The sequence below is a fragment of the Marasmius oreades genome, chromosome 10 (genome assembly GCF_018924745.1).
Source record: "Marasmius oreades isolate 03SP1 chromosome 10, whole genome shotgun sequence".
Classification (NCBI taxonomy): domain Eukaryota; kingdom Fungi; phylum Basidiomycota; class Agaricomycetes; order Agaricales; family Marasmiaceae; genus Marasmius; species Marasmius oreades.
Genome location: NC_057332.1, coordinates 2,750,696 through 2,764,890, shown reverse-complemented (window position 1 = coordinate 2,764,890; position 14,195 = coordinate 2,750,696). Strand labels below are relative to the sequence as shown.

The window sequence follows — 14,195 nt, the reverse complement described above, 5'->3', positions numbered from 1 at the left end:
CTAAACCAGAATACTTGACCCTGGGTTGATAGTGCTTTGTGGCCTTAGCACTTCCTGTGAAGGCTGGAGCCCACCCAAACAATACAAGACTTTTTCATTGTGAGTGGGCCATGGATGATTTTAATGTGATAAGATTCTTCTTCAAGAAATCCAGTACCAATAGAGTCGAGTCTGAATATCTGTGTAGTGCGTTCAGTTACACGTATAAATAATAAGAGTGAGGTTGCACTCAGTACTTGTCGGAACGCTTACTTGAAAGACAATTGATCATCCGTAGCTTTTCACAAATCATCAAAGATATAACTATAAACCAGCGATTGAGCGGCAAGGGGATTTTGAATGCTCGACCCCGGTTCTGCTGGTGGGTATCCGAACCGTGAGTCTCTACAGTGAGAATCGAGGGTTTAGGCGTACCTTTTATAACCCTCTTCAACCACCTGTCTTCCGTGTTTGAGGAATCTATACACTCAGTTACGCTGAGATAAGAGCCTGAGAAAAAGCCGGCGTGGCCTATAGTGGGAAAGCAGAAAGCCGGTATTTATGATCTTGACTACAGTTATTCCTCGTTCGAGACCTGCCGTACATACCCGATTTAACTGAGTTGTTAGCAAAGTGTGATAATGTTCTTCGAATAGGTGAAAGTTGGGGAAAAAGAGTGAAGTGGCTGTGCAGATACCCGTGCGCTTTCGCACGATGTTGTCCCGCTTGTGACCGTGACCCTCGCCGTTACTTTCCTCTCTATTCTCATCATCATTTGTCAAAGCTCTCTCCTCTATCCTCTCAATCTTTCGCTCATGAACAGGTCGGATGAATCTATTATATTATTATCTGGATTCACTTTAGGGAACAAGGTGCGCAAATCACTATTTTTCCACCTTTGACCTGAATTACCTCCAACTCGCCGTTTTTTTTCGCCGTTCGGGCGCCCGGAAGAAAAATTCAAACGCTCTAGGCAAGAGGAAAATTCAATCCTCCGTATTCCATATGCGGCTCGAGCCAGTGCGCTAGTCAAAACTTAATCTCGACATAAAGCGCCTGCATCGCGCTATCCTTCACCCAGTGTTTGTCAATTCACCTACCACGGTTAAGTATATTGACTTGAAATATCAAACCGAATCAGTCGAAGGCATTACAACTCGAATTTACCGCTGGAAGTGACTGCTGTAATTAGGAAGCAGTGGAACGTTGCCTGAGTTTTATCCGTAGATTCTACCCTATCTAAACTATACCTACCGCGGAAGATCTCAGTGGAAACGAACACATCTAAATATAAATGATGACTTCAGCGCACGGTACATGAGTAGTATAACACGCCTCCTCCACGTTGCCTGCCCTTTTCCAGTGGAAGAATCTTTGCTCGGCAGGATACCATCGATTATCGTGTGTTCTGCGCGTGTATTACGCCGGTACGCGAAGAAGACTACAAAAGCACGTTGCACTTGGAGATTGAGCATACCAACCTGTTCCCCTTAATTTCTCAACCTCTCTTTTCCTTTTCTTCTGATTTTATTTCTTCTGGTTTCTATTCCTTGCCCTTGGAATTTTGACATTCAGTTCCCATTTTCATTCACGCTCAACACTGTATATACCTTGCATTGATCTTTTGCTCTGATCTGGCATATTATCGCATATAACTTATATTCCTACCCTCTGGCATCATTGTTTTGTTATTCAGTCGGTCTTGGTGTTCCTCGTTGCTCATGCTATTCATAGCGGATACCCCAAACATCCTCCATTTTTCTCATTGAACTTCTTTTTCTCTTTTCTCTTCACTTAATCCATCTCGTGGTCCCTTTTTCATTCCCTTTCCGATATTTCTTCACCCCGCAGTTTCCTCTGATCCACATCACCTCTCGAATTACTCATACTCAGAACCATGCATCATAACCCTCTGCATATCCCTCCGAAAACCCCATTATTCGGAACAGTGGCATTCGACAGTCACATCGAGGATACTGGTTACCCTCTTCTAGGCTTCGAAACCCTGTGATGAAGCAAGCAGACCTTGTTGCACATGGTACGTACTAACGGATTTCATTGAAACTTTTACAATTTCTGACCCATTCCATCCAGATCGGTTCCCTTATGCCCTTCTACGTGCAAACCCCTCGATCAGCCCGACAGAAGGCAAATCTTTATCCTTCGGATCATAATTCTCCTTTTCGCCCTCTCCACGCCCTCTCTCAATCTGATTCCATTGCAATCCTTCCGAACATCTTCATTTGCATTCCACGCGCATACCACCGGACTGCCAACTTTCTTGCCAATCAATAATTGGGTTACCTTTCGGTTCCCCACCCCCGCTGCAACGCCGCCACATATTATCCTCTAGCAGTCGGCATCTTTCGCCCACTCCGCTATTTAGACCCTTATGGATTCTAGTGATATCTACTCTGGTTCACATCTACCATCGATGAACATCGTACCCATGCTTCAAGCACGCAAACGTTTTTACGTGAGTTGGACCGTAACTTTGATTGCCTGGCTTACTGATGTAGGTGTTTTCCAGGATCTGTACTTGCTTTCATTTCGAGCGTATTTGGTCGTTGTATCCACGTATACTTCTTTTTCGCCTACCAGAGTTTTCCGAGTCGTACCTCTTCCTTCGAGGTGCTTGAACAATCCCAGATATTGATTATGCCTTCTTCTTCCAGCCTTATATGTTGCCCCTTCTGCTATGCCTTCCCTGCCTTGTATTCTGTCTGTTTTCTTTGTATGGCTCGCTAAAAAATTTTCGATTAAATTGACTGTATACATCTTGTTCCGACGAATTCAGGTCGCGTGTGGTGTCCCTTGAGTCTTCCCCTCCACAGTTGGGGAGCAAATTTCCCATGTATATCCATGTATATCCGACCTGCCTGGTTCGGACACTGGGCGACCCCAAAATCAAAATTGCAACCATTTACAGCCTTATGCTCTTCCAACTGATTATCAGCCAAGCTCGGATTGCTCAACAGGAAACCCGAATCCAACATGTGCCCAAAACAGTGAGAACTATATAAGCTACCCATCCAATGTGACTTGATCGAGGAAGAAGACAACCCGCTCGTAAATCGAGCGTTTCGGACCACCTACCGAGCCTCCTCATAACCGGGCGGCATCTCCAGAACATCCGAGACTGAATGCCTTGGTCTCCATCCAGAATCGGCATGAATAAACGTTCGTTGCGTATGACTGGAAGGGGAAATAGGATTAGGCAAAATCGGTGAAATAGGGCCGATGAATGCAGGGGGTATGGTTGTTGGCGGTTCGCCGTCGCCCTTGGAATAACCCATCGTGTGTCGGTTCTCGTACGGTAACAAAGAATATGAATTTGAGGGCGAGCATATCGGGGAACACGCAGGGAGGATTGTAGCCTGATTGTGTTCTTCCACGTTCAAGCGTGTGTTTAGAGCAAGTGCTGGAAGGGCTCTACTTGCTTGGGCGGTCAGTGGTGATACGTTTTGTTTGATGAAAGGAATTGAAGGATGGTGTCTGTGTAATGGATAGGGTGAAACAGTATTCTTCTGCCGGCTTTGCCATCGTCTACGCTGAAAGAAGAATAACAACACGAGAAGTAGGAGGAGGAGGATTCCTGTGATAGTTCCCGCTATACTCCCGATAAGGACCGAATTCGAGTGAGATTGATTTACGGTTCCGACCGAAGTGGAAGAGGGAACAGAGGATGTTGGTGTTTCATATGGTGTAGAGTGCACGAGATCCGATTTGGAAACAAAGGTAGAAGTTGGCGTCGATGTTATATTCGAGGTACTGACACTACCAGAGTCTTTTAACTCATCTCACTTCGTATCAATGGGCCTAAGGATCCGCACCTCGTAATCGTAGAACGTCCTTCCAAAGCCGTCTCAGTGCTAACGACGGTTATAACCGTAGTTATTCCATCTCCCCACCCAGCCCACGGCAGTCGTCCAGAGGAATTCCAGCTATAAGGGAGAATCGTGAGCCAAGATAAATGGGTAAGGTACGCGTAACTTACCCCGAACCTTGTCGCCAAGGCGGTTGCCTGGGGAATAAAATCCGGTTTAACCTAGTTACCCAGATGGTAGGCGATGAAAGTTGAGTCTGAATTTGAGCGAGGTTGTCCATCGTGCACGTACATTGAGGTTGAGCAACCGGAATTTGGCCCTTCTGGCTCGGGTTCATCACCAGACGAAACCAACGAGTTCCATCTCCCCTTCGCAAGATTAACCACCCTCTTTGTCGCTAGCTCGTTTCGGAATTTCACAGTCTCCACTATGCACGACGGCCGTTGTTCGTGGTTTTTAATTAACATGGAAGACCTGAGACGAAGTTGGTTTGAAAATCCTGGTGTGCCTTTTTCTATTCAGACCTTGAGGATACATTGAAGCGGATTAAGTGAAAATATGCACACCTCAAACGCGAGTAGCTTCCGGTGTTCTGAACGAATAGAAGGTTTGATGCTGTCGAAGAGGTGTAAAAAAAGCGTCGTCGATGGAAAGAAGGCTTCTTCAAGTATAAACTACCTTGGCCACCAGGCCAAGTACGGCCTAACCTCATGCAACCGTTGTTCTGACAATTTACCCACGTTCTACAGGTTCCAGGAACGCAACGAAGATCTGAGAGAGATATGACTTCGTTGCGAGGTGGTTCCGGATATTCGGAATGAGGTGTGTCACTAGTATTTCGTCGAACGATGGGGTTTTGATCCGGGGGTTCGATAGATAGAATGGTAAACTTAAACTTGTTGAGCCGGGTCAGTCAATTCAAGTTCCATGGGAGAAACCGTATTAGCTTGGAAGAGAATCAACTTGGATGAAGAACTTCACAGATGCTACTGGAGGTTCGAACGTTCGAACCTCAGATCATCCTTGAGGACATTGAACGTGAAAGACGGAGAAAAAATAAAACAGCGCAAAATCCCACGCGTGCCAAACTTAAAGGTCACGCCTTCAAGTGTAAGTATTGACCGCTGCCAGCTTCGATTGGCCCTAGGCCCCCTTCAGTTGGCCTTTTTCAGTCATTCAGGTAGTATGCCTACCAGCTTCAAAATCGCAGATTCTAATCTTCCCTGCAGTCTGATCTTGACAGCGCTGAACGAGCTTATTCGTACCCAGGATAAGCCAGACTGTCGATGGTTTGGAGGTCGAATCTGAGGCGTCGGATCCGGGCAAGTGATGGCCGCAAGATAGCCGAGGCGTTAGGCAGGGCTACCTCAGCAAATGTTACTATGGTAGTGCAATTGACCTTAACTTCGAGTATTTAAATGTATCTTCCATTGTAGATGATTAACATCTTAGCTGATCTAAAACAATTAATTTAAAGGCGAACGAGCTACGATGGACGCGGTGGTTATGTCATGTCCGGCACCCATCATGCCGCCTCGTGTATCACCGACAAACCCGCGTACCTCGCTGATGAGCTAGCGGCTCGTCGATGCTACTGATAAAACTACGCTAATTACGACTCAAACATTTTCCTTCGCTCCCACAAGTTCCTACTACATCGGCAACGAGAGGATGAAGATGGTTGGATGCGGCGCGAAATGAGTGGCGCATCGGCGAATCATGCCGCTCCGCCTATCCGCTTTCCATGTGACTGCGATGACGGAATATGTGCCTCTGTTACTAGACTGAACGAGTCATACAAAAAACCAGGTGACTATATAACAGAAACATGTTAGCTGGTGAATCATTCGTTCCATTCGTTCCATTACCGTCGAATTTACAACGTCTTATCAGCAAAACATGGAAGGGACCACGTTCACAGTCTATCGTCTGCTGGACATGACTGGTATTTCCCCAATACATGACCGTGTACTACTCAGTCTCTGACGAAGTTACAATTGAATATTGAAGAACAAGAAATGGGCCAAGCTCTCGACCTCTACACTCGGACGTTTACTGGAGGCCAGTGAGCATGTTTAAGATCCCTCGGACTCCTCTGACTTTAGACTCTTCAGACACTTACTTCAAGGCCAAACTAGGCGGCGACTTCTCCTTGCTTCCCATTCTTGGGCGGGCTTCATTACGGGCAGCTCTGCTGGAAGGATACGTCTACGCAGCCATTGAAGATAAACATTCCGATCGAATTATCTCTATGGGAATATGGTTCGCACCTGGGACAAGACCCTTCGCGACGTACGTTCTCCCACCATCTTGTAACTTGCCGTTTCCAGTGATGAACTTGATACCATTTTCACTCTGGTCATAGGGAAGCACAACGTTCCTTAGGCTACGAGGATTGGCTCAAGAAGCTCAGCCCTGAAGCGGTGAACTGGAATAAACATACTGTACGTTCGAACCTAGTGGCATCAGGTGAACTGTTGGTAAACCGATGCCAACCCCTAGGTTTCTGACGTTAAGAAACGATTGTTAGAGCCGATGTTCACCGCTGAGGCAAGTCAATCTCCCTCTCCTGATCGTCAAAAACCTTCCGTTCTTAGCTAAAATCACAACACAGGAATTGAGAAAAGGATGGTGGTGTTCAAGCCTATTCACGGATATCGACCATCGTCGTAAAGGATGTGCAAGAGCTATAGTAAACAAAGTCGCGAAGCGTGCTTCGGATGCGAACGAATTCCTCGCACTGATTACCTCTCTCAGTAATGTACATCTTTTAATTGTCACAGATGGCAAATCCGGTGAATGCTGTTTAAATAGGTCCTCAATTATGAAGCAATGGGTTTCGAGCAGAGGGGGACGTACATATTGCCGACACTATTCGGGGATATTGCCCTCTATGTCCTTACAAGGGATGACAAGAAAGATCAAACTCACACACATCGCGATAGGCTTACTTCTTAAATGATCCCTCTTGTCCTTTGACCATTTATATTACCCCCTATACTTACCTTGTTTGACTTGATTCTACTCGTCTCGATTTCACGATTTCACAGTGATTTCGGATAATGACTTATTCATGCTTGATTCACTGTGCTACCCAAATGCTACCGCACGGCGCAAATACGTTCGAAAGAGTCATATTTAAATCGCTGACAAAAAGGTAACATCTTCAAGATTACGGCCAGTTTCTCGTCCCTTCCTGTACATAGATTTGACGACGATGAGAATGGAGCCGAGGTAAAGGTGCCGGTGAGTCACACTGTTGTGAGTCACGATGCGGCGTGTGCCGTTTGGCGGTGTAAGCCGTGACACGTGTAAGTTTATTCTTGTTCTGTACCATAGTACATCTTCATCAAGGATAGCTCTCTACCATTCATTCTCAAGCTCAAGTCTTCGCGAACAGAAACAGGTGAGAATGATTCTACCAAATCTTCTCACAATGCAGGCCAAACTACGATAACTTGCAAAGGTTCTAGATTGAACGTCTCTCTAGCCTATTGTTTTCATAGGGTAGAATGATCCTCGCAGAAGGCTGAACAATATATCTGATGCAAATTACCGACAATTTTATGAGATCTCGGTACATCCTCATGATCATCGCTTCTAGTTTCTCATACACTCAAGGGCTCGCGATCCGCTATAGGATCATTGCTCCACGAATCGCCTCATTTGTTTTATCGGGCATATGTCAGGAGCCAGTTTGGAGCCAGGTAGGTCCTAACAGACCCTGGCTTTGTCATTCGCTTTATACTGACGCTACTCGTCCTCTAGCTCCAGGAGATGCAGCGGTAATATGCTTCGACAAGTGAAGGAATATCGGCGAGGTTGGTGTAGCATACGCGTAATATCAGCTCTTGGTTACGAAGGGTTGGAAGGTACGTGTATTCTTTTGTTCTTTTCATCGTCTCGCTGCTTAACCAAGTCCTTCCGTAAAAGTTTTATCAACGGATCTCCAACCTGCGCCAGGCTTCCCTTTCGCCTCATGATCATATGTCCCTGAAGACCGCGTAGAACTTTCCCTGAAGGATACATGAACGGCTGCCATTGCTCTCGGCCATTTGAATGTTGGGAGACGGCCAGAAAACTATTTGAATTCTGCGTTCGGGCTGGTGAGTTCGAACCCAATCCTCGCTTGTTTCCCCCCGCCTTCTGACACCTGATATCGTCACGTCACAGCCCCTCAAATGTGATACCTAACAGATGTCAAGTTGTGAAGTCTCAGAAGTCCCGGATCACTTCGCTTGCGCGTACCGCTACACACTCGAAAGTCCCGCAATTACCCCCTACATCGGTCATGCACGAGTAACTGGATGCCGCTCATAGATCCTCCTGACCATAACGTATAATAATAATCATTTATGATTTCAAATCCCATACTCTTCAGATAAACTCAACCGTTACACTACAAAAACGATCCTGGTTATGTCCAAGCGAGTCTCGTCCAAGTCAAAACAGAAAAGCCGCCTCCGTATCGAATAATCCGAAACCGAATTTAGGCCGTTTTGGGGAAGCAGGAAAGGCACTACAATTCATCGTGTGCAACTTCATCGTGTGGATACCTTGTAGCTTCACCCTTTGCAATTCCCGCGTTCGGTGGCAAGAACGGCACCAGGAACCTCTCCCTGTCCGGATCAACGAAACCGTTATAGAAGATCAGTTGAGGGTCCTGGTTACTGGTATCCTGTTCCGGATCCCATGGAATTGGTTTAGTTTCATCCGGGCTTGGGCCCTTATAGCGCCTCCCTGCCCACTGACTCCCGTCTTTCAGTTGATTTACAATCTTCTTTTTCGCCTGGTTGAACAGGTTCGTGTACGTCGGAATTCCGCGGTTGTTCGATGCACTACTGCGAACAACGGCGGTAATCGCGTTCACCCACGGATCGACAACGCCATCATCCCTAGTCTTCAATGCTTTCACGTTGAACTGGGTCTCGTGGCAGCCAGCGAGGAGAACACCAGGTGTTGCAGTGTGTGTATCGAGCATCCCGCCGCCCATGCATGAAGAGGTGAGAATAGTGAGGTTCACACCGGATTTCAGATTCTATAACGATGGATTGAGACCATCTGGAAGAGTAGGCTGACGGTCAAATATACTCACCGCACGAATAGTAGAACCAACCCAATCATCCATTACCAATTCTTGCCTCGTCCCATTCTCATCCTCCGCAAATCTCCAGGCTTCATCTTTTTCGTCTTGCTCCCCAGAGCCTTCCTCGTCAGGGTATGTTCCTCCATGTACGTCAACATACAAGAAACGTACGTCTCCTGTCAATGCACTCGATAAGAGGCTCCTGAACTTGCTCTTGAAACGCGTGGCGGTAGGTGCCAGTTGCCCCTGCGTGCACTTTTTGGCGCCTTGCCCTTTCGGTGGATCGATGTCAAAGTAGCACATCTCGACGTCACCCGGAGCGAAACCAAGGTGGTCTATCAGCATCTTCCGTACGAGAAAGATCCCGTTGTCGGTGCCAGTATTGAAGCGGAAAATAAGCGCCTGCTTGAAGGGAGACCGTCAGTTACAGAGAGTATATTTGGTGGGTGTCTCTTGCCTTCTTTTTACCCAGCCCTCTGAAATCGGTCTGATTCAGGTCGCTTGTGGATTCCTCGAGGCTCGGGTTGGACATACGTATCTTGGCACCCTGAGAACCGCTCAGCACAGTGGCCTCATATGTGTAATACCCGTCATCAAATGTCCCTTTGGCTTCGCCATTGGCGGAAGCTGTGACATTGCGGAAGGTGCTGTTAACGGCGTGATTTGCCTTTGGGACTCCCGCTCCATCAACCGACCACTGGCTGTACAGCCCAACAGGGGCACCATTGGATACACCATTTGGGACGACGAGAGAGACCATCTCATTTCTCGCATAGTTGAACCAGTTGAGCTTTCCTGTGAATACGGCTGTAGAGGGAACTCGCGCCAAGTCGCCGTACTGTCGGGTACACGTCATAGGATTGGAGCGCTCGTTCGCTGGATTCCACATCGTCGCCGTGATGGTGTTCAAATGACCAGGAACGATGATATCAAAGCCATAGTAGCCGGAAGCTTGGAAGCTGACTTGAAAATAATCAGGTTTCGCGATGACCATGCTGATTACTCCTTGCTACACAACTTTCAGTGGGATCAGGACGCTTATAGGAGTAATATGCCATACCTGGATCGTGTTCACATTCTTCTTCCCCGCATCGTCCTGAGTCCATTGAAAAAAGGCACAGACCGGATCGTTCAGGGCGAAGCCAGCTGGAAAGACAATGGTAATGGTCTCATTGACTGCGTATCTGAACCAATTGAGCTTTCCGTTGAAGATATACATTGGAGACTGGGGTGGAAGACAATCTTTCTGATGAGCTAGGTAGTCGCAAAAAGGCGTTTGAGACTGACGGTCTTCCAACTTCAAAACGCCTCTTATATACATTTCACCCACAGTTCATCCACTCAACGTTTTTTAGCAACAAGGGTGTCCTGTGGTGCATGGCGTAAGACGAAAAATGGATGCAGCTCCACTTGGACGGTCATCTTGGACCACAGACCTTCTTCGTTCGTATGCCAACTTCCGCCGAAAACGGGGCTCGGATGCCACGGACTAACGGCGGAATCAGGATATATATATATATTCCGTCGTTGAGACTTTCGGTCCTTACAAACCCCGATTATACCCTAGACTAAGCCAGTGTTCTATGTGCATCAACTAAAAAAGGGTGTCTCGTATGTAAAGGAGGCTGACAATTAGATGCAGCTCCACTTAGACAGTTGTCTCGAACGACCAGTTAGTGGTAAGTACAGAGAACTTCGGACAGCAGAGCTGCCTACGTACTAGCAGGGTGAGATATGTGAAAGCATGCTTACTTCCCTGCAGGTCTGAGGTGATTCTGTGGAGGCCTGGCTGCTTGGTTCTGTGAAAGGCTGTGATTCCTAGGCTCCAAACGGCTCCCCTTGTTCTTTACGGAAAGAAAGATGAACCACATTGGACAGGCATCTTGCCGTCCTCAAGTAACTCGGATCTATGTACCTATTTCCACAAACATTCCAAAATCCCGCATAAGAGTTTTCTTTGGACAGGCAACAAAGAGCAGACTGACGTACAGAATGCTGAGATCCACACCATCCAGTTGGAACTCGTCAATGATATATCAGCCACCAGAGCAAGGCATCTTCGTACTCCGAGGGGAGGAGTTTGAGAGCGTCGTAGTCTGCGAAGGGGACTCGGAAGTATCCCTTTCGAACAAAATCCAGTTGAATGAGGCTCCTCAAGGACCATGAGGACGGTACTGACCACTTGTCCGCCCGGATACGGGCCCATTGTGACATACCTAAGTCAGGGGAGTATGGGAATTAGATGTGGTTTGAAATCGTAAATGATCATGATTGGATCATGATTCAGATTACACGTATGGTCAGGAGGATCAATGAGCGGTATCTAGGTACTCGTACACGACAGATGGATGTCAACTCGCTGTTCAAGTTGTTCAGCAGCTGCCATCTTCCCACTCCATTGAGCTCGCCGCACGGTTTTCTGACGCGATACCATCGTAATGAGTGAGCGAAACTGTGGGTCTTACGTAGGGTAAAGCACTCGTAGAGTAACAAGTGTTATCAGATCTCCATAGGCTAAACCGATAAGAAGGAAGCCAGCGGGAGAAACAAAGATGCAGACCTAGCCCGATTTAACGACTAAGTCCGCAATGATGCTACCGTTGGCTCTAGAGCCATCGAGTTGCTCACGGGCCCGAGCCCGCGAGCTGTTCATGTTTATTTGTACTCATCAATAACGGTTTTCGTTTGGGAGGTTTGCAGCGTACGGCCATTCAATATTCAAGCCGCCCAAGAGTTGAGAAGTAGGTTGAAACTTCTGAAACGAAAACGGGGGAGGATCCACGTAACCGGCCCGGATCAGTTACAGGAACGTGGCACATCAGAAGACCGGCGTTCGTGACCCAGGAACGGCTTTCCGCATCTTTAACCGCAACCGTTATCACCTTCCCTCCTCCGAAGAAACTTTATGGACCACTCTCCTACCACTTTTAACCACTTAGTAACACAACCAACAAAAAGCACCGTGGCTCAGGATACAGTTCCTCCATCACCAACAACAAAACGTTTCCGAACGTCCGCAGAACGAAAAGCAGAACTCCAAGCTGACCCATGGTTGGATCCTACCAAGGTCACGGCCAAGAAGGTTCGGTGTTTGGGTTGTGGAAATGATGTTAAGCTGGATATGAGGGAAGGGTCGGATTATTATCCCGCGAGATGGAATAAACATAAGAAGAGTTGTAGGTATGTTCAGGAGGGGAGGAGGAAGGCTGATGGTGATCAAGAACAGGAAAGTGGGCATTTTATGGCGACGACACCTTACGACGAGGTGAGCTATTCTTTGCTCAAATAATATCTTATGTCCTAGATTTATGAACTGACCTTTGAAACATAGACGACACCCGGGTCTCGTACCCCCGTTTCTAAACCCAGCGCTGCTGCTCCCATTGGATTTCCAGTAGGATGGACCGCATCCAGTCTAAAAGGGGGTGGATCGACCATAAAGTCGACTGCAGATTTATTACGCGAGATTGGAAGAGAAGGGCCCTTGATTTGGGGTAGTAGACCTTCGACGCCAGCTTCCTCGGCACCTGGAACAGAATGATCCACTACAGGTGGGGATTGTAATGGATTCTTTTGACTCCGTATAAGGTTGCGAACCCAAGAATCGGGTTTAAACTTTATCGCGAATGATGCCTTTTACGAGCCACCGAAGCGCAGCCTCGATTAGTTTTGTGCGCAGGCGATATGGCTGTTTCCATTCAGTTCTGAGTACTGTGGCCCCCGAACCTCGATTGGAACTGTAGGACTAATGGGGATTCCAGCGTTTCGAAGGTTCGCCTAGTGATTGGGGACTTGAATACAAATTTGTCGGTAGAACATCATTTATATGATCGACTATCAACGAGTGTTCTGAGTACGAGAGAATTCTAGTCAGTAGTTGATGGCGGTTATATTTGAATATTGCTTACTACGTCCCGTTAGCAAATAAAAACATCAAGTCGTGCTCCGAGTCAATAGGCTTGTTTACCCAACAAGCACATACGGATATCCCTTCAGCGGTGAGCACACCTTTCCTTTGGAACGGGATTGTTAGCTATCTTTGATTCTAGCCATTTTCATCTCTGTACTGCGCATGCACATAGACATTGCGGAGGCAAACGAGACTTATGAATGCTTAAACAGGGAGGTATTAGCGGTGAGGATTGCAAATATCAAAGAACTCCCCGTACGGAATGTAATCTAGAGGGGTTGAAATTCCATACATTAAACCGATAATCACACGATTACGAAGTATCTCAGCTGAGGTTCCAACTGCCAAAATGAGTAGTTCCAGACGTATGTACTAGCAGTCATCGTTCACAAGTATGTACTGCGTGACTGTGGCCGGCTGAGAACTGTGATAAACGAGTACTTCCCGTTAACTCTCCTCCCTCACGCCTATATCGTCGCCGATCACAGGAGCCTAAAACCGGCTCCAATAGCACAATTCCTCTGCAGCAGCCAGACCAGCAGTTGAAGGGAGAATATCGCCAACGCCGCCCCCGTAAAAGTTGGCCAGAAGATACATGTTACACCCACGCCGTTTGCCATGACCGCTGAGGGGAAGGAAAGTGCTAAGAGATGTGCAAAGGGCCGAGATTTAGATCCTCTAATTCTCCAAGGAAAGGCTTCGCTTTACATCGGCTCTGGCAGAAGAGGCAGTCGAGGCCAACTAAACCGAAATGCAACAAGTATGCTGCAGGACATCTCTACCATCGAAAATGAAATACCGCATGCAACGCTAGCGCCGGGATCTGAGTTTCTCGTTCTCCGTGAAATTGGGTTAGCCTAGAGTTGAACATGAACGTTTGAACTTTTCGTACGGTTACCACACCTGCGCCCGCCTGTGCAAGGCCCAGTGAGGGTGGTGTTTAGCCGCTTTTGCCATGAGTGTAGCGTCGTATATAGATAGCTGCTGCGAATGGCAACATCATAAGGAACCGAACCCGCTCGGAACAAATCCAGGAATAACCGATTGAGGACGCTGAGAGAGGTGGGCACTAATGGAAGGGAACGTAAGGTGACGCGGTAACATCCAACTTGGCATAAAGATGATCAGTCGAAGGCGAACATGATCCCTGGTTTGTCGCAGGAAAGTTGGTGGAGGGTAAGGAGAATAAGTTATTGTCTCTACGTTGGCAGCTACCAGAAAATGGCAATTCGAAACGAATTCACCGGTAAAACGCCCCAACGATAACGAAACCCATCCAGATGCACTGAAAGGGCGGTAAAAAAGGAAGGGATATCGGGTAAGAATATGGACGACGCATTCCTCTCATCAAACATGGGTCACGTGCCTACTTCAGGGCAGGCCCGAGCCTCGC

At 47.3% G+C, this 14,195-nt stretch overlaps 5 protein-coding genes across 6 annotated transcripts; 2 read left to right on the top strand and 3 right to left on the bottom strand.

Moving 5' to 3' along the window:
• Window positions 1–3,071: 3,071 nt before the first annotated feature.
• On the bottom strand, window positions 3,072–4,086 carry E1B28_002880 (uncharacterized protein; the record flags this gene model as incomplete). Its single annotated transcript, XM_043159829.1, has 3 exons — window positions 3,072–3,756; window positions 3,813–3,923; window positions 3,977–4,086. 3 exons carry the CDS (start codon window positions 4,084–4,086, stop codon window positions 3,072–3,074), a joined length of 906 nt encoding a protein of 301 aa, XP_043003435.1.
• A 1,574-nt stretch (window positions 4,087–5,660) lies between these two features.
• Window positions 5,661–6,901, top strand: E1B28_002879 (uncharacterized protein). 2 transcript variants are annotated; one of them, XM_043159828.1, is made up of 7 exons: window positions 5,661–5,751; window positions 5,817–5,867; window positions 5,921–6,098; window positions 6,172–6,250; window positions 6,309–6,356; window positions 6,421–6,567; window positions 6,621–6,901. In XM_043159828.1, the coding sequence occupies exons 1-7, from the start codon at window positions 5,706–5,708 to the stop codon at window positions 6,762–6,764; spliced, it is 693 nt and encodes a 230-aa protein (XP_043003434.1). In that variant the 5' UTR covers window positions 5,661–5,705; the 3' UTR covers window positions 6,765–6,901. The 2 variants fall into 2 exon arrangements, with proteins under 2 accessions (XP_043003434.1, XP_043003433.1); XM_043159827.1 differs by having other exon boundaries at window positions 5,661–5,867; window positions 6,621–6,876.
• Window positions 6,902–8,325: 1,424 nt separating this feature from the next.
• Window positions 8,326–9,237, bottom strand: E1B28_002878 (uncharacterized protein; the record flags this gene model as incomplete). Its single annotated transcript, XM_043159826.1, has 2 exons — window positions 8,326–8,844; window positions 8,902–9,237. 2 exons carry the CDS (start codon window positions 9,235–9,237, stop codon window positions 8,326–8,328), a joined length of 855 nt encoding a protein of 284 aa, XP_043003432.1.
• A 79-nt stretch (window positions 9,238–9,316) lies between these two features.
• On the bottom strand, window positions 9,317–10,111 carry E1B28_002877 (uncharacterized protein; the record flags this gene model as incomplete). The annotated part of the gene is made up of 2 exons (XM_043159825.1): window positions 9,317–9,901; window positions 9,953–10,111. The coding sequence occupies 2 exons, from the start codon at window positions 10,109–10,111 to the stop codon at window positions 9,317–9,319; spliced, it is 744 nt and encodes a 247-aa protein (XP_043003431.1).
• Window positions 10,112–11,753: 1,642 nt separating this feature from the next.
• E1B28_002876 (uncharacterized protein) lies at window positions 11,754–12,635 on the top strand. The gene is made up of 2 exons (XM_043159824.1): window positions 11,754–12,157; window positions 12,224–12,635. The coding sequence occupies exons 1-2, from the start codon at window positions 11,798–11,800 to the stop codon at window positions 12,431–12,433; spliced, it is 570 nt and encodes a 189-aa protein (XP_043003430.1). The 5' UTR covers window positions 11,754–11,797; the 3' UTR covers window positions 12,434–12,635.
• Window positions 12,636–14,195: the final 1,560 nt, after the last annotated feature.

Coding starts and splice junctions, on each gene's coding strand:
- E1B28_002879 (XM_043159828.1), top strand. CDS start 5,706: ATGGAAGGGACCACGTTCACAGTCTATCGTCTGCTGGACATGACTG. Junction 6,357..6,420: donor AGCCGATGTTCACCGCTGAG/GCAAGTCAATCT, acceptor ATCACAACACAG/GAATTGAGAAAAGGATGGTG. Junction 6,568..6,620: donor TGATTACCTCTCTCAGTAAT/GTACATCTTTTA, acceptor CTGTTTAAATAG/GTCCTCAATTATGAAGCAAT.
- E1B28_002876 (XM_043159824.1), top strand. CDS start 11,798: ATGGACCACTCTCCTACCACTTTTAACCACTTAGTAACACAACCAACA. Junction 12,158..12,223: donor CGACGACACCTTACGACGAG/GTGAGCTATTCT, acceptor TTTGAAACATAG/ACGACACCCGGGTCTCGTAC.